General features: G+C 53.6%; 2 protein-coding genes across 3 annotated transcripts in view; both read right to left on the reverse strand.

Moving 5' to 3' along the window:
• The window catches only part of VTN (vitronectin), a 116,367-nt gene that overhangs the window by 60,321 nt on the left and 37,662 nt on the right, over positions 1 to 18,384 (reverse strand). The gene's annotated exons all lie outside the window — the stretch shown is intronic.
• Positions 1 to 18,384, reverse strand: part of SMG6 (SMG6 nonsense mediated mRNA decay factor) — a 78,760-nt gene that overhangs the window by 49,454 nt on the left and 10,922 nt on the right. For both annotated transcript variants that reach the window (XM_063294865.1, XM_063294856.1), the window contains exons 2-8: positions 9,387 to 10,989; positions 8,114 to 8,306; positions 6,956 to 7,066; positions 6,493 to 6,599; positions 4,151 to 4,229; positions 3,664 to 3,774; positions 3,384 to 3,575 (exon numbers count right to left, since the gene is read on the reverse strand). In XM_063294865.1, coding sequence (XP_063150935.1) covers positions 3,384 to 3,575; positions 3,664 to 3,774; positions 4,151 to 4,229; positions 6,493 to 6,599; positions 6,956 to 7,066; positions 8,114 to 8,306; positions 9,387 to 10,989 — 2,396 coding nt within the window. The remainder of the gene's footprint in view (positions 1 to 3,383; positions 3,576 to 3,663; positions 3,775 to 4,150; positions 4,230 to 6,492; positions 6,600 to 6,955; positions 7,067 to 8,113; positions 8,307 to 9,386; positions 10,990 to 18,384) is intronic.

An 18,384-nucleotide genomic window follows, 5' to 3' on the forward strand; every position in this document is an offset into this window, starting at 1 on the left:
ACACCACAGGGGTGTTCTGAGGGAGCTGCGCCTGCCGCTTGGAACACAGCCCCAGAGAGAAAAGCACGTGGCTCCTCTCTCCGCTGGACCCCACTGCCGGCTGGGCGCTTCCACCAGAGGCGCACCCTGATGAGCCGCACAGCCTAGAGGGAGCCTGCCAGCTCTGCTCTCCAGATGACTCAGCGCCTGCGTGAATCACCTGCCAGGCAGGCCTCTGGGAACCTCCGGAGCGCACAGGCCCACAGGAGGAAGCGGAGTCAACCCACGGGCACTTCCTCAAAGTCACGGCTGTGGCAGCTCTGCTCCCTCTCACCAGTCCTGCCGCGGGCAAGCAGCCTGTTCCTGCGCCTGGGGGCTTCCCCCCTCCCCCTCTTGCCCTCGCGATGACCCTGCAAGGAAGGCCACCGCAGCCCGCTTGACTTCGGTCTCCTGACGCATTGTGAAAGCGGGAGTGTGCCCCGAAGGAAGGGCCTTTCAGTCCCTGCTTCTAAGCGTAAACGATCTGTCGAGCTTCGCTTGCAGGCGGTTCCCTGACGTGGCTGGGGAAAGGCGAGCTGCGCTGGAGGTTCAAGGCAGAGGCTGACACGGACCTGCCAGGCAGGCCAGAGCCGAGGGAGCCCCCTGAAAATATTTGGGGTCGCCCTCGGGACAGGTCGAAGAATGGCTCGCGAGAGAAAAAGCAGGGCCGAAACAGTGGCAAGAAGGCAGTGGCCAAAGCCGGCGGCGGAAGACAGCAACCAAGCTGTGTCCGAGGGAGACCACCCCTGGCGGACTCAGCCCAGCCCCAGAGAAGCAAAGGGGACCAGAGGGGCAGCACGGCGCGGGCAGGCCAGGCACCCCAAAGGCCAAGAGCTGTCTGGAAAAACCTGCCACCACCACAGAAGGCAGAGGTTAAGGAGCCGGCCAGCAGGAGAGGCTGGAAGTGGCACCCTGCGCCCTTTCCCCACCCCGGGCACGTTTGGTGTGAATTTCAACCCCCAGGATGCCCCAGCTAACACAGACCTGGCAGAGAATTCTGGGGCTTGCAGTCCACGTGCCCAGAGGCTGGTCTGTCACCCCTGACGATGCTGCAGAGTCACTGGGGGTGACTGGAAAGAAAGGAGAAGGGCCCGGGCTGGGGTCCCAGAGCGCTGGGGCCCCAGGCAGGAACTGAGCTGCAAAGGAGGGAGGGAGCCCCAGGTGGCTGCTGGGGGAGGCTGTTTCAAAGTAAAAAATGGTCGCTTTGGTCTGGGAGCCAAGGTGAGCGTCTGCTCTTCACCACACGAAGCAAACTCTCCCTCAGCAGCCGCAATGCCCCTGCGGAGCAGAAAGTGGTGGCAGCCTCCGGAAGGGGCTGGGAAAGGACGCCTCCACAGAGCAGAGGCAAGGGGCTCTGCTGGGTCTGCTGGCACCCGGTGCCTCTCCACGCAAGACCGAGTGGCCAGAAGGCACCATTCCCGCAGCCTGCGCCAGGGTCCAAGGCAGCTGTGACGGTGTCCCTGGCCCAGCCATGGCAGGGAATTACTTTCAAAGGGATGCTCAACAGATCGTTTAAGCTCAGAAACCAGGGGCTGAAAGGCTCTTCCTTCAGGGCACGCTCCTGTTTTCACAACACGTCAGGAGGCAGAAATCAACTTCTTAGAAGGAGGCAGGGAAAAACTTCTAGTCCTCATGAAAGCCGAGGCAGGTGCGATTTGGGGCTCCAAGTCTGGGGGCAGGGAAAGACTTCTGAGGGCAGCAGACTAAGAATGGAGTACCCCTTTTCAGCAGATCTAAACCTGGAAAGTGAACCAGCTCTGGACCTGGCTTGGCTTGCCCGGGGCAAAGGTGCCCACGCCTGCTCTAAGCAGGACCCTCCTACAGTGTCACCTCTCCCGCCCCCAAGGCTTCCGTCTCAAACGATGACAAGCCTTCCTTTGCATGCCTGGAAACTCTCAGTGTGAGCTTTACCCGGCCTTGTGGGTGGCAGTGAAAGGTCAAATGGGGGCAGGAAGGAGGGAGGATTTCAGAAGGCTGAAGCAGGGAGTTCTGCTGGGGGGCAGGAGAAGGGACTCCGGCTGTGGGGGGGACTGCCCTGACAGCCCTTCCGCTCCCAGGCACTGGGGAGAGGGCGCAGCCAGGGGTTTGGAGGGCTGTTGCGTGCCGTGTGTCACGTCCCTGAGCCGGTGGGACCGGGCATGTGGTTTCCGCATCTAACCAACCCAACTGCAGCCTGGCACCCGCGGCTTCCTCCCCTGAGAACTTCTCCCTCCAGTAGAGGAAAGAGAGCAAACCTCGCAGCTGGAAACGAAACAGCTCAAGTCAAAATTAAGCTACAGGGTGGTTTTGGTGACCGAGGTCAAGCACGCTCCCAGAGGAAGAGGGGAACTGGCATGCAGCAGCCCTGGCGGGGGTGGGGATGGCCTCTGGGGATGGCAACCCAGCCTCTAGCCCAGGGCAGGGCTTCCAGGGACACGCGCAGGGGCTTGGCTGCCCCCATCACTCAGAGAGCCCCCCCACTCTCTGCAAAGGGTCAGCCATGTGCAGAGGGAAGCCCCGGGGGCCCGAAGGGGTGCTCCCGACCACAGCAAGAGATGCCTGCCCTCCAGCTCAGGCCTGGGTCCTGGGGAGCAAAGACCCAGAGCACCAGCCCCACCTGGGACCCACAAGCCCCCTGCAAGACCCGAGGGGAGCTCCTGCCTCCCCAGTTCCCCCACCAACCCTGATGTCCCTCCTGCCCCCACTTCTTCCGTGGGGAGGACCCTGCACACAACAGCCAGCCCTGCCTGCAGCCCCCCAACGTGGCACAGATCAAGACAGCAAACCTGGAGACGCGTATACAGGGCCTGGTTAACCATGGTTTACAGAATAAACCACAAAGGGCTGGGCTCGCACAACATACTTAGACTTCTCCGGAAGTGGGCAGCTCTGTGCAATTTTGCAGGATGTTGTGGGGGCCCCCAAAGGGTTTGTTTTAGAAATTAAACCTTGAAACTTAAACATTAAAGCAGACAAAAATGTCTGAAAATCTTATCATCATGAGCAGCTACTTGTTTTATTTTTTATGTGTTTTAAATAACGTTTTCATGTTTTTAAGAGCACCAGCAAGTGCTCCGAACCCCACCTCCCACTGCAGCCCATCGCATTCCCACCTGCGCAAACAGAATCATGCCAAACTCTGAGCAGGGAGGGCCAGGACCCAGGGTGAGCAAGAGCAGCACCTGGGAACCAGGGTGGGGCTGGCCTGGACGGGCCACCACCATGTCCTACGCTGGAGGAGCAGAACCCGTCCTCTCCCCCTGCCTGCCCCCCCACCTTCCAAAGGCAAGAGCAACAGGATCTCTGCAGAACAAGTGGAGCAGCACCACCTTGTGGCCGCATGAAGCGCTGCACTGATCCCTCCCCCCCCCCACCCCCGTACTCACATCACTGGTGCTCAGGCTGCTGAGCCCGCTGTCCTGCTCTGAGTCGCGGCTGGACTCGTGGCCCTGGCTGGAGCGGGGGTGGGAGGGGTGGATCCAGAGCTCCAGGCGGGTGGCATCGTCGCCGGAGGGCCGGAAGGCCGCCTTCTTGCTTCGGCTGCGTTGGCCGGGGCTCTTCTGCTCCAGCTGTTCTGCCTGCGTGGGGAGCAGGGGGGAGAGGGGCCGTGAGGACCTCGGGGGGGGGGGCAAAGATCAAGGCACACCTGACCCGGGCCCCCCATACCTTCCGCTTGGTCTCCTCAAAGAGGCTCGTGAGGCTCTCCTTGGCGGTGAGGATGGGGTTGCTGGCGGCCAAGCTGCGCATGTAGTAGTAGACGGCGTCCAGCTTCCTCCTCTGCAGAGAGAGCCAGACACAGGGCATCAGAGGAGGCCAGCCAGGCCCCCAGCGGCAGCAGAGGCAGGACTGCCAGGTGCTCCAGGTTGGGGCCTGAGCCCCAATCACACACTCCTGCTTGCCAGAAGGAAAGAAGTGCAGCAGGACCACGAGGTGTGACAGAGGCGTCAGCCAGGCCTTTTCTGAGGGGCTGAAAAAGAAGAATGAGGCCCGTGCCAAGCTGGTCCTGGCCATTTGCACCACCGGCAGCAAGCCAAGTGGCAGGTGCCCCTGGCCCAATCCCTTGCAGGCCGCCTGAAGGGGCTGTTCCCAGAGTAGCAGGCTTTGTGCACCCAACCATGTCAGGCCCTGAGGCTCGCTGGGGCCTCTCTCTTACCGTGTAGACGGCCAAGAGAGCCAACTGGTTGTACGGGCGTCCGTTCTTGGGGGCGATGTGCTGGGCCTTCAGGTACCAGCTGGGGAAAGAAGAGGCCCGAGTAAGTGACTGGCCCAAACCGCAGAAGGGCCATGCCAGGAGGGCACCTGCTCGCCACAAGCTCTGCCAGACTGCTCAGAGGAAGGGGCAAAGCTGAAATGAGAGGGGTCTGTCCTTTCCTTATTCACAGAGGCTGCCTAAGGCTCGGGGCCTGCGTAGCTTGCGCTCCACAATGGCAGGAGGGCTTACTGATGCCTCAGTCTTCCACCGGCCCCCCGCGGGCATTCCTCCACGAGGACCCTCACTGGCAGATCAGATTGCCCAGAAAGAGTCTACAGCAGGGCTTAGGCAGAGCTGAACCCTCCCCTCCTATGTCCTTTGCCCAGAGGTTGCATCCAAGGCCTTCCTCCTGAGCAGCATGGACGCTGCCTTCCCTCTGGCGGTCAACGTGCAAGCCTGCAATAAATCCATTTGGGAAGGGACTGTCCTAACTGCCAGGAAACACGCTGAGACAAGGAACTGGTCTCTAATGTTTTATGTACATAACAGGAATCCTAACAAACTGAAGAAGCGTGGGAAAACCCAGCCATATAAACCCCAAAGGTTAAGGCGGTCCCGATCTGTGTCTCTTTGAATGGCTGCCCAATTCCTCAGTGCTACGCGTGCGCTTTACAGCCTGGATGGGAGCCCCCTGCTCGCCATCCTTACTCATGACAGGGACGGGCCGAAACAGAAGTTGAGCCAGACAGAGGTGGTGTTTGTACACTACGGTCCCCTGATGGCTCTGGGGTGGTCTCTGGCTGGGTGGCTAAGACATCATGCTGAGGACCTGGGAGCATGGGGGATGTGTAAAGGGGTGCTCAGCCTCGGCCTCGCCAGAGCATGGTCGTTCCTGTTATGACTGCTGGCCAGCTGCAGGCCAAGCGCCAAGCGCTGCCCCGACCCCTCACGTCGTGCTCCAGGTGGGGATCAAGCCAAGGTGGGCTGCTCACTGTGGCACGTGCTCTTGGCAGCGGCCTGTCAGCCCTCTTGCCTGCCTGTGGCTGCTGCCCTTGCCCAGACATCGCTTCCCACTTCCTCACCCACTTGCCACCGCCCCTTCTTCTCCCGCTCACCCCACCCCCACCCCGGCTTGCCCTTTTCTAGGCTGTGGGTGTGGGTGGGGCGGGGCGTGCTTACCTGGAACGGCCAGGCTGGGGCTCAACGGGGGTGGGTGCCTGTGGGTGAGGTTGTGCCATAATCTCAGCAGGCTGGGGGAGGGACTGGGCGCTTTCCCTCCCAGGGTTCCAGGACTGATAGCTCACAGCTATTCCGATGGGAAGGGCAGGCCAGGAGCACCTTCCCCAGATCCAGCTGGTGCCCGTTACCTGCACAGTCCTGTGAAAGGAGCTGGCGGGGCACCAGCCGGGGCTCTGGGAGGACTTCTGTGCTTGTCTCCAGCCTGATTAGTCTCTGGCAACACACTCCACGTGGAGCACGTTGCCCAAAGGCTACTGATGCTGCGGCCCACGTGCCGGCTCCGGACACCGTGAACACGCAGTGGCTGCCACGGGTTTCTGAGAAATTTAAGAGGCTGGTTTTGGCAGTGAGGTTCTTGCAAGACCACCTCTGTCAACCAGAATCAACCCGGCCACTCGGGAACGTGAACCCGGCTTGCCGTCCCCACCGCCGAGGGAGCAGAGCGGCAGAGGCCAGGAAGAGACGATTCTCTGTTGCCGCCAGAGATCAGGCCTGCTCTTATCCCACCAGCTTTTCAGAAACAGGCTAAAAACGGCTCTTCTGGGAGACGGTCGCTTAATTGAGATAGCACCACAGAGTCGTTTATGGGCTCTGGCTGTAGGATTATTTTAAGTATTTGCTGTGATTGCTTTTGTGCTATTGGGATTGGTTAATTAATTATGTACCACCAAGTCAGTATCAACTCTTAGCAGCCACACAGGTACATTTTCTCCAGGACTTCTCCCGAAACTGGTCTTTCTGGTCTTCCAATCGTGCATCCAACGGTATGGCAATCAAACCCATCCATTTTCTGCAGGTTGTTGTGCACCGGGGATGTTTTGCCTGACAAACTGCTGAGTGTTGCAGTCGGGGCTTAAGCATCTATTCAGCCAGCCAGCCAGCCAACCACTAATGCAGAGCCACGCCAGCACCCCCTTTCCTGCTGAAGGAGCGGCATTCTGTAAGTTGGGTAAAATAATCTCTCCCCCCCTTCATTTCCTAAACTTCACCTTTATCCTCCTCCGTGCCCCTTCCCAATCTCCATGGCTAAGAAACAGCCCCTCTGCCCTAGGCACGTGCCCTACCTGCGCGCCTTCCCATAGTTTGCCATGTCGCTGCCTTGCTCCCGGTACCGGCAGATGTCACCGTGGCAAATCAGGCTCCTCTGAGCACTTATGAGCACGTATTTCACCTGGGAAAGGAACAGCAGGAACTCAGCTGGGGAGAGGTGTTGGGGGGCAGCTGCCAGCCCTCCCAGGGCAGAGGCCAAAGAAGCCACCCCGCTTCTTTTGGGAGGGCTGGTGACCCCACTCCTCTTCCTGCCTCTGCCAGCTCATGGAAGGGCCAGGGCGGTCACCCCTCAAAAAACAGCTTATTTCTTCAGCAGAAAAAAAGGGGGCCTGCCCTAAGAGAAGTATTTCCAGCCCCCCGAAAACATGGGCCCCACTACCATGCAGCTCTCATGGTTTAGGCAGCCCTCTGGGGTGCCCTGAACGCCCCACTGTTTCCTGTGTCACCCCCCCAACCCGCTGAGGGCCTCGATCTCACCATCTTCCTCAGCGGCTTGCTGCGAACAGCCATGCCATCCATGTAGTCCTCCAGCTTGAACTGGTAGGTGACTTGCAGCTTCTGCAGCAAGCCATCGAAGAAAACTGTGCCCTGGGGCGGGGTAGAAAAAGCAGCAGCAGGTGAGGGCAACAAGCATGCACCTTTGGGGAGGGAGTCCACATCGCCTCTAGTTTGGTTAGGTAAGGGAGGAGAGATTCAAGCCTTCCCTACTGTTCCCCCACAAGCCAGTGACAGGGGAGCGGCAGACAAGATGGCCGGCCAGGCGATTTCCAGGTCTCACAAAGCCCTTGACGACTTGGCCCCGGCCCTTCCAGGGAAACCTTTCACAGGACTGTGCAGAGCTTTGGGCTGGAAGGCCCAGAAAAGCTTCCTGGCACAACCTTGCCTGCCCCTCCTTAAAAGAGCTGTGGAGGAACACTGGGAAAAGATGCAGCTGCTGAAGGGCTAAGTCCGCCCTCCCGAACGCTGACGGCGTGCTCATCATGCAAGCAGGGGACAGACAAAAGTAGGCGGCAGGCGCTGCCTTGCTGCGGGCAAAGGATAGTTCTGCTGGCTGCGGACCTGAGGGCTGATATGCCTTCCTTCTTACTTAAGGGAGTTGCCACCTTAATCTAGGCTTTTAAGCTCACCTTTTGCCAAGCCCAGGTGAACATGACTTTACACCTCAAAAGGTACTACGCTACCTGTAACTACTGCCTCTCACCAGGGTTTCCAGCACGGCTCTTATGCATCTCTGTGGGCCTGAAAACGTCAGCTCCATCCTCTTGCAGATTTTCTGCTTTGACATTTGGTTAAAAAACGTACTTGCTTCCCAGGTAAATCTGTATGCACTGGTGCTGGGGAGCTAATTAATTTGCCTCTTAAGCCAGCTGCCTCAGAGTTTTGAAAAACGTGTTTCCCCTTCAGCCATGATGAGAAATCAAAGAAACCCATTCTCGTCAATGGGTCCCCCTTCTTTCCAGGCTTCTCTGCGCCCAGCGCTCAAAATCTGCTTTTCAGGATAACCGCGTTCCACACCCAACCCTGTGCTCCACCACCCATGCAGGTAACCGTTCAACTTTCTGCTTCACTGGGGACGATTTGCTGGGTGGGGTCTCAGGACTCTGGCCAGCTCCCACACAAGGCCACCCATCTCACCTCGTCCAGGATCTGGAGCAGCTTGCTGCGAATCTCCTGGGAGTTCTCCCCAGCGGGGTCCTTGAGCAGTTGCCGGAACTTCTCAATCACCTGGTAGAAGGCGTTCTTCCACAGCAGCTGATCCACGTTCTGGGCATCAGCCAGTTCAATGTCAGTCAGCAGGCAGTGCTCATACAGCTGCAGCATCTCTGCCCTGGAACAGCACAAGCCAGCGGTTGGCAGACAGGCACTGCTGCCAGGCTGCGGCTCAGAGAGAGGTGCCCACGCTGCAAGACACCACACGGACCCCGGTCCTGTCCTGCAGCAAAGGCGCTAAGCTCACCCCTGCAGTGATTTACAAAGGGACCACCTAGCCCGGCCCTGTCTTTCTCACAGGCCAACGGTGGCCCTCAGGAAATCCCCAGACAAGAGCCCGGACCCTCGAGGCACCCGCAACTCCATGGCTAACAGCCACCGGCAAATCCACCCTCCTGTTCAGCTGCCTAATATGTGGCTGGCCTTCCCTCCCCTGCGTCCCCCCCGGGCCCCGAGGAGTCCCAAGCACAAGGGTCAGAGTTTGCGTCCTGGTGGATTTGTGCCACATCCAGGCCTGGCTGCAAGGGGGTCGCACATCTTCCAGTCTGTCGTGCTGCGGGAACAAGGCCGTCGTGTGAAGCCACGGCCTGCTTTATTCTTTCAGCACAGCATGTGGGGTGAACACAGAGTTGTGCCTTATTAACTCCAACACATCTCATCCTTCCTGTGTTGTTCTAATTGGCCTGTTTCTAACCAGAAAGCCTCAGGGCCTGCAACTTCCTTGTTGACTATCTGGGGGGCTGTTCTCTCTGTACTTCCCAGCGGCTGACAGGCAGGCACGCCACAGCCCCCCAGCCTGTTCATCCCGGTGGGGTCAAGTAATGCTTCCAGAGCTAAGGAGGTTCCTGTACCACAGCCCGGGGGCCTCTGGGCAGCAGAGGCCATGGCCCAGTGTTCAAGGACCCTCCTGAAAAACCATGGGCTGACTTTGCCTGAGAAGCCTGCCACAGGGCTTCCTCCCTTCCCCCTTCTCCCCTGCCCGCCCAGGAGCTGCATTCAGGAAGACCTTCTGAGGCGGCCTCCCACTACAGGCACCCCCCCCTTAGCACCCAAGTTCTGAAATGATACTGAGGCTTAGCTCCCCGGGGGAAGAGGTGCCCTGGCCTAGCTTGGGCAGCTCCACAGGCAGATGCCATGCTCGGCCCCACCCCCCAAGAGGGGGGGAACACCTAGGGCTGCCCCCTCTCCCCAGTCCCACCTGAGCTTCCCCATCTTCTCCAGGCCCTCAGGACTGAGCCGGTCCCTGGACAGAAGATTGCTCAGCTGCTGCTCCAGGTGCCCGGCTTCTCGGAGGGCCTTGCTGAGCTCTTGCTGCTGCAGGCTGCGCTTCTGCTGCTCTGTCTCAGTGCTGAGCGGGTCGGCCAGGAGGGAGCTGCCGCCACAGGGCTCAGCCTGCTTAGGGTAGCCGGTGGGATAGTAGGCTCCGGGGTAAACCTCATTGCTGGTGCCCACTGGATAGGGCAGGGAATATCCTGCGTAGGGGTATGGGGGCCCTCCGTAGTAATAAGGGTTGTCCGAGTTCTGGAACCGATAGTAGGAGGCTTGCGCCTGGCGGGCGTCCCCTCGAGGCACGGGGGCCGCCTCGTCGTCTGTGTCCAGGAAGTGCAGCTGGGCCCCCTGGCTCTTCAGCGCCGGCTTCTGTTCCGGGTTGTTGGGGTCCCAGAGCCGACGGGCTGTGCCCCCCCGGTTCCACCCCCGAGTGCCTTTGCTGCTGCCGAAAAGGAGCCTCGCTCCCCCCACATGGGGAGCTTCGGGAGAACCGGTGCTGCTGGCGGTGAGGTCTGTGTTGGCCGGGAGCACCAGGATGCCGCGGCCCCTGTTCTGGGGCCTGCCCTCCCCGGCCTCCGTGGAGTCCCTTGGGCCAGGCCCGGAGGGCTTGCCCTTCCGCCAGCCAGGGCGGGAGGCTGAGAGGCCCCTGCCCGCAGCCCGGCCGCCTCCCTGGGCTCCTCTGGCCTCTCTCACGTCCAGGCTCCGGGAGAGCCAGCCATGCTCCAGGGGCTTCCTCGCCTCCTGGGCCTCCTCTGCTCTGTCCTCTTCGAGGGAGTCAGTGGAGGAGGCCGAGAGCTGCTTCTGAGGACGGGGCCTTTCCTGGGGCTTCTTCCCCACCTCTGACTCCCCGCGGGCCCCGTCGGCGCTGTTGTTGCTCCCTGCTGAACTGGTGCTGCAGGTGCGGTAGCGGCTGCGGCGCTTGTCTGAGCGCGAGTAGCGCTTCGGGGGACTGGCCTTGCCGCGGCCCGGCTCGTCCCTGGTCTTCCTCGGCCGCTCGGCTCGCCTGCCCTTCTCTCCCTGGAGAGGCTTGGCCCCCTCCTGGCTCAGATCTCCTTCCTGGTCCCCTGGCTTCACGGGGCCCTCAGCGCCTCTCCCAGAATCCTTTTCAGAGTCTGCTCCCCTCTCCTCCTTCACAGGGGGCTCCTTGGCTGCCAGGGGGGCAGCTGCCGTCTCCCGGGACGAGATCTGCAGGCGTTTGCCAGGCTGGTAGATCTGCTGGTCGGGCTTCTTGGCTCGCCTAATGATCCGAGGGCACCAGTCCTCAGGGGTGCTCAAGCAGCCCTGGGGAGAACCTTCCAAGAAGCCATTTGGGGGCTGGCTCCTCCCCTCGGGCAGGGCCGGGGCGGGGACCTCCCTGCAGGAAGCAGCAGAGGGCTCCCTGGGGCTGGGATCCCCTTCCTTGACCTCCTCCTCCTTCAGAAGCTCTGGCTTTGCTAGGGTGGGCTTGCTCCGGAGGCGGGAGAGGCCAGGCTTATAGATTTCGAGATCTGGACGCCGGTTGTCCTTACGATGCCGGGGTTCCTTCGTGGTCTCTGCAACAGGGAAAGTGCAACACGATTGTCAGCTCTGCAGTGGGTGATTAAAGCAGCGGAGGAGGATGGAGGGTGAGGCTCACCAGGCATGGCGAGGGAGCACACTGCTTTATACAGGTCGTCCTCATTTAGTGACCACAAGTGGGACAGGCAGCTCTGTCATTAAGCAGTCACTAAGTGGGAAATCATGTGACTGTGCCTGTGCTTTCCTTTCCCCACTCCCCTGCCCTTTGGAACGCTCACCCCGGCACCAAATAATTAGCAAGAAGGAATTAAGGTTTATATTTACATCCTGTCATGAGTGAGGATGGCGAGCAGGGGGCTCCCATCCAGGCTGTAAAGCGCACGCGTAGCACTGAGGAATTAGGTGGCCATTCAAAGAGACACAGATTGGGCCCTCCTTAGCCTTTGGGGTTTATATGTCTGGGTTTTTCCCACGCTTCTTCAGTTTGTTAGGATTCTCTGTTATGTAGCAGTAATAGAACACTAGAGACCTGTTCCTTGTCTCAGCGTGGTTCCTGGCTGTTAGGACACATCCACTGGAGAGGAAGGGATTACAGGAGAGTAAGCAGGCACACAAAATACACCAGGCTCAGTGTGCCACCGCATTCCTTTCAATGTGTATTCCCCATTGTGTGCCTGCTTACTCTCCTGTAATCCCTTCCTCTCCAATCTCTCTGCTCTGCAAGTGGGGAGGAAGATAAACCACAGGTCAGGCACAGAACAACGTATACTGACTGTAATGGTCATCATGTAACTGGGGGACCCTGCGAAGGTCATAAATACGAACACTGGTCATAAAGTTATATTTTCAGCACCATTGTAATTTTGAACAGTCACTGAGCAAAGCAGTCAGTAAGTGAGGTCTATCTGTAATGGCTTTTGATAGATTCAAGGCATGACATGGCTTCAGTGATAACAAGAGGTAGGAGAGATGCAACCATAGGAAATTGTTGTTTTCTAAAAGTAAATATATATATACACGCATACACACACACTATATATATACATACATATACACATATATTAACTGAAACAAAAAAACAGAAAATCAAAGATAAACAAGACATAAAGTTATGAAGAAAGAAAAAGCCCACTTTTGTGTAACTAAAGCTTCTGAAACCACCAATTTAATTGTTTCACCTCTCTTCCCTTATTTTTTTTTATTAAATTTAGATAGCTCCCCATCTCATACTCATTTCACATGCCAGTAAGGTAATGCTCAAGATCCTGCAAGGTAGACTTCAGCAATTCATGGAGCGAGAATTGCCAGATGGACAAGCTGGGTTTAGAAAAGGCAGAGGAACTAGGGACCAAATTGCCAATATCCGATGGATAATGGGAAAAGCCAGGGAGTTTCAGAAAAACATCTATTTCTGTTTTATTGACTATTCTAAAGCCTTTGACTGTGTGGACCATAACAAATTGTGGCAAGTCCTTAGCGGTATGGGGATACCAAGTCATCTTGTATGCCTCCTGAAGAATCTGTATAACGACCAAGTAGCAACAGTAAGAACAGACCACGGAACAACGGACTGGTTTAAGATTGGGAAAGGAGTACGGCAGGGCTGTATACTCTCACCCTACCTATTCAACTTGTACACAGAACACATCATGCGACATGCTGGGCTTGAGGAATCCAAGGCTGGAGTTAAAATCTCTGGAAGAAACATTAACCATCTCAGATATGCAGATGATACCACTTTGATGGCTGAAAGCGAAGAGGAACTGAGGAGCCTTATGATGAAGGTGAAAGAAGAAAGTGCAAAAGCTGGCTTGCAGCTGAACCTCAGAAAAACCAAGATTATGGCAACCAGCTTGATTGATAACTGGCAAATAGAGGGAGAAAACGTAGAAGCAGTGAAAGACTTTGTATTTCTAGGTGCAAAGATTACTGCAGATGCTGACTGCAGTCAGGAAATCAGAAGACGCTTAATCCTTGGGAGAAGAGCAATGACAAATCTCGATAAAATAGTTAAGAGCAGAGACATCACACTGACAACAAAGGTCCGCATAGTTAAAGCAATGGTGTTCCCCGTAGTAACATATGGCTGCGAGAGCTGGACCATAAGGAAGGCTGATCGATGCTTTTGAACTGTGGTGTTGGAGGAAAATTCTGAGAGTGCCTTGGACTGCAAGAAGATCAAACCAGTCCGTACTCCAGGAGATAAAGGCAGACTGCTCACTTGAGGGAATGATATTAAAGGCAAAACTGAAATACTTTGGCCACATAATGAGAAGACAGGACACCCTGGAGAAGATGCTGATGCTGGGGAGAGTGGGAGTCAAAAGGAAGAGGGGCCGACCAAGGGCAAGGTGGATGGATGATATTTTAGAGGTGATGGACTCGTCCCTGGGGCAGCTGGGGGTGTTGACGACCGACAGGAAGCTCTGGCGTGGGCTGGTCCATGAAGTCACAAAGAGTCGGAAGCGACTGAACGAATAAACAACACAACCCCATCTCATACTTGTGACTCTGGGTGGTGCATACAGTTAAAATAAGAAAAAAAATCAAAACAATTAAAAGCAACTGCTAAAATGCAATTACAAGAGTTAAAACTATAATGAAAACAAAAAGCACGGGAGATATTTCATTTTCTTTTGGCTGGTCTTCTACTATTACCTACTGCATGTCCTGAGTACTTTTAAGCCAAGAGGATGATCGATAAGCCTTGCTAAGCATTCTAAATAGTCAATACCCCTTCTGCTTCAAAGTCAGGTCAGCGGAGCAATACAGGCTTTAGAGAACTATGGAAATCTATGTCTTGTAAGAGCCTCTGAGGCTCAGAAGCCTTCGACTCCAATGGGCCGACAGAATGGCATCTACCGCCTGATGGCCCAGGGGGCTTCAATTTGCCCGGGTCCAACATGTGGGTTCTGCCAAAAGCGAGAGGGATTGGGGGGCGCAGAATCCAGGGCCTTTCTTGCTCCTCCTCCAAGCTACTGGCCAGCCCCAGAATACACCCTTCTGGGAACAGCAGCCTTGCCCCCACCCCTCAATTCCTCCTGAGCACTGAAAAATCCGAGCAGCTTTTGCTAGTTGAACTCCTTCACAACCAAATGGGGGCAGTTATAAGACAGTATTTTTCCCCCAAGGCATGGCTCTGAATCAACTACTACTACTGTTGCTATTATTAGATTTTTATCCTGCCATTAATTAATTAATGTATGTATGTATGTATTGTTGGCAGATGCTGGGAAAGCCTTTAGCCCAGGAGAGGTCAAAAAAGTCACACACCAAGCATTTCTATAAAAATAATTTATTTACAGAAAGCAAAAACAAAAGCAAAACATTTAAAGGACTTAGCTCCCTTTGGAGCAAGCCTTGCTGAGCTACATTTCCAGCAGAGAGAAAAAGAAGAAGTGAGAAGACAAGTCCGGGCAGCTCCTCCCCTCCCCCCAGGCTATTTGCATGAAGCACGTGAGAGGAGACAATCTAATACAACCCCTTCACCTGGCCAAAATGATTAGGCACAATAGCAGTCTTAATCTGTTAGTAGGAAAACCTCAACACTCCCCTTTTTACACTACAGATTAAGATGCATAACCAATCTTCTCTGACACCTTTATATGTCTTTCCATTCACATTACTTTACCATTATCTCCCCTTTGGTTCAACAGAAAGCTACCATTCTTCTTCCTGTGTTTTTCCAAACCTAGGTTATTATAATTCCAAGGCTTCTTAATATGAAATGGCTTTTTATGCAGGCTTCAAAATCAAGCCTTTGTTTTTCTGTTGATGTGAACAGCAGCAAATCATCAACATAAATGCACAGATACATACAGCCTTGTTTGTCCTTCTTCATATATACACAGGGATCTGCTTTTCCTTTTTCAAAACCAAAATTCTGCAGTTTTTCATCTACTTTTTGGTTCCAGGATCTAGCAGCTTGTTTTAACCCATAGATTGACTTCTGCAGTTCACAGACTAGATTCTCCCCTTTTTCATAGCCAGGGGGTTGCTGCATGTATAATCTGTGGTCTAAATCACCATAGAGAAATGCAGTTTGAATGTCATAGTGGTTAACTGACATTCCCTTGAGTGCAGCAACTTTTAACAGTAATCTAATTGATTCACCTTTAGTAACTGGTGCAAAAGTCTTGTCAAAGTCTAAATCTTTCCTTTGAGTGAACCCTTTTGCAACCAACCTTGCTTTATATTTTTGAATTTTGCCATCAGCATCCCTTTTCAGTTTGAAAACCCACCTACAACCCAGACAGCGTTCATTGGGAGGTAGATTTACCAGTTTCCATGTTTTATTTTCTTTCAAGGATGCTAATTCCTGTTGCATGGCAGAATGCCAATTTTGTGCAATCTCAGGTGGTAAAGCATTCACTTGTTCTAAAGACTCAGGTTCTGTGAATATGTGAAAAGCCTTTACTGTTTCAGCCTGAAAACGTGATGGAGGAACGCCTTTATTACTCCTCTGAGATCTGCGAGGTAATACAGGGCTTAAATTTTGACTCCTATCACTTTCCTGAGAAGCATCTATCTCATCAGACAGATCTTCAATTTGCTTTTCTGATTTAATGTCCTCATCAGGCAAAAGATCACCATCAGCAAGTCCTTGCTGTTCTCTTGTGGTGGTCAGTTCAACTGGAGAGCTAGAATTTAATCTCCCCCAGTTTTGTTCAGCAAAAGAAGCGCTTTTGCTAATTATTAATTTATCTCCCATTATGAACCTGTAGCTCCTCTGGCTTTGTTCATAGCCAACAAAGATGGCTTTCTTTGTTGTGGGGCCTCCTTTCCTTCTCTGCTGTTTTGGAATGTGAACCCATGCAGTGCTACCAAACACTCTAAGATGGCTTACCTTTGGTTTCACACCATAAAACAAATGGAATGGAGTGTCCTGAATCATAGAGTTATACAACCTGTTCTGAACATAAGTGGCAGTCGATAAAGCTTCTCCCCAGAACTTAAAACATAATCGTGAATCTTTTAACATGCATTCCATCGCATTTTGCAAGGTTCTGCCCTTTCTTTCAGCAACACCATTTTGCTGAGGGGTGTACGGGTTAGAAAGAATTTGTTCTATCCCTTTTTCCACTAGGAACCTTCTGAATTTGTGAGAAAGGTATTCTCCTCCTCTATCACATTGGAGTGCAGATACAGGCCTAGGGAATTTTCCATTTGCCCATGTCACAAAACTTTTAAATTTCTCAAATGCCTCATCTTTATGTTTTAAGATGTAGATAAATGTGTATCTTGAGAAATCATCAATGATGGTCATTGCATACCTTGCTTGTCCAAGACTTGGAGCAAAAGGACCAATAATGTCAGAGTGTACAATTTCCAAAGGTCTAGTTGTAACTCTGTCACTGTGCTTACTCACAGGAGCTTTCAGTGTTTTGCATTCTTTGCAAACTACACAGTCTAAGTACTTATTACAGGGTTTTATCTTTAGGTCAGCACACAGCTGTGGCATTTGTGCTATATACTTGAAATTAGCATGACCAAATCTCCTGTGCATCAGGTGTACACATTGGTCATGATATGGTGTGTTGCCAACTGCAGCCTTGCAGCTTGGCTTCCTTGCATTTTGCACAATGTACAAGGAGTCTTTTAACATACCAGTAGCACACAATTTCCCATTTTTACGTATCTCACAACCATTTTTCTTAAATGTTATGATATACCCTGTTGCAGCCAATTGTGCCACAGATAAAAGGTTTGATTGTAAATTTGGCACATACAACACACCTTTTACAGTTTCTCCTAAGCAGGATAAATACAAGTCACCTTGTCCCATAATTTTGGTCACAGACCCATCAGCCAAAGATACACTTTGTCTTTCAGTTTTAGACAGTGACACAAAAGAGCTTTTACAATTACATAAATGACAACTGGCCCCAGAATCTAACACCCATACATCAGAATTACCCTTCTCAGCAACCTGTGCAATTTGGGTTGTCTGAAGAGCCTTCTTCTGTGTTGCCCTTGTGTTCTTCTGCTCTGTCTTTCTACCCTTGGGTCTCATGGCACAGTCTCTTTGCAAATGTCCAGCTGAACCACAAGTGAAGCATCGCTGGCTGGCTAGTGCTGTGGCCTCAGGTTCCTTTCCCTTCTTTTCCCTCATTTTCTGGTCTTGCAGCTTTCCAGAAGAGATGGGGGGGGATCTTTCCTCTCTCTTCTCCCATTCAGCGAGTAAGCGCTGTGTAACATACGATGGGGTGAGGTCTACTTCAGGCATAGCCTCCAGGGTACAAATCAGCGTGTCCCATGTTGCATTTAGTGAGGACAGGAGGATATAGGATTTTGTGAGAGGTGTAAATTCCATTCCTCTCTCCTGCAACTCAACAAACAGCTGCTGAATAAAATGCAGGTGCTCAGGAAAGCTATCTCCTTCTGCAAGGTAGGCTCTGTACAGCTTTTTCGTCAGAGTAACTTTACTCCCTGCTGTTGCCTTTACATATAAGTCTCTCAAAGCGTCCCAAAGTTGCTTTGCAGACTGCATGCCTCGCACGTGGACTAGCTGATTGTCCTCAACTCCCAGGATAATGGTGGCTCTAGCCCGCTCATCCTGTCTCAGCCATTCAGCACTGGGATTTTGGGGGGTTTGCTCACCAATTTGCAGCCAAAGATCCTCTCTGCGAAGATACATTTCCATCTTCAGGGCCCAATTCAAATAGTTGGTCTCTGATAGGCGCTCCAGAGGCATCGCTGAGGGCTGGGAGGCAGCCATGGCTTCTTCCTTCTTTTGCAAGTCACCTCAGCTAGCTTCTAAGTCCTGCAGACCGGCAGTTGCTGGAAAATCTCCAGGTGGCTCCAAAGAAAATCTTCACAGGTCTTTGCTACCTGCCTTTAAACTGTGCATGAGGTGTGGAGCTGACCTCTCTTTTCTCTCTGGGTTTTACTGCGTTGTTTACTGGGCACATAACCTGTTGGCAGATGCTGGGAAAGCCTTTAGCCCAGGAGAGGTCAAAAAAGTCACACACCAAGCATTTCTATAAAAATAATTTATTTACAGAAAGCAAAAACAAAAGCAAAACATTTAAAGTACGTAGCTCCCTTTGGAGCAAGCCTTGCTGAGCTACATTTCCAGCAGAGAGAAAAAGAGGAAGTGAGAAGACAAGTCCGGGCAGCTCCTCCCCTCCCCCCAGGCTATTTGCATGAAGCACGTGAGAGGAGACAATCTAATACAACCCCTTCACCTGGCCAAAATGATTAGGCACAATAGCAGTCTTAATCTGTTAGTAGGAAAACCTCAACATGTATGTATGTATGTGTATGCCAACCAAGTTAACAACACACAATCACATAATATTCTGTGCCAAAACATTTTAGAGATTGGATCGCATAATCCGCCACTAGGTGATTTATTCTATGGGAAATACCAGCTGATCCAAAACGCAGCGGCCGTGATGTGCTGCCTGGGCAGTCCACCCAGCTACAGG

This window comes from Candoia aspera, chromosome 1, assembly GCF_035149785.1.
Source record: "Candoia aspera isolate rCanAsp1 chromosome 1, rCanAsp1.hap2, whole genome shotgun sequence".
Lineage (NCBI taxonomy): Eukaryota > Metazoa > Chordata > Lepidosauria > Squamata > Boidae > Candoia > Candoia aspera.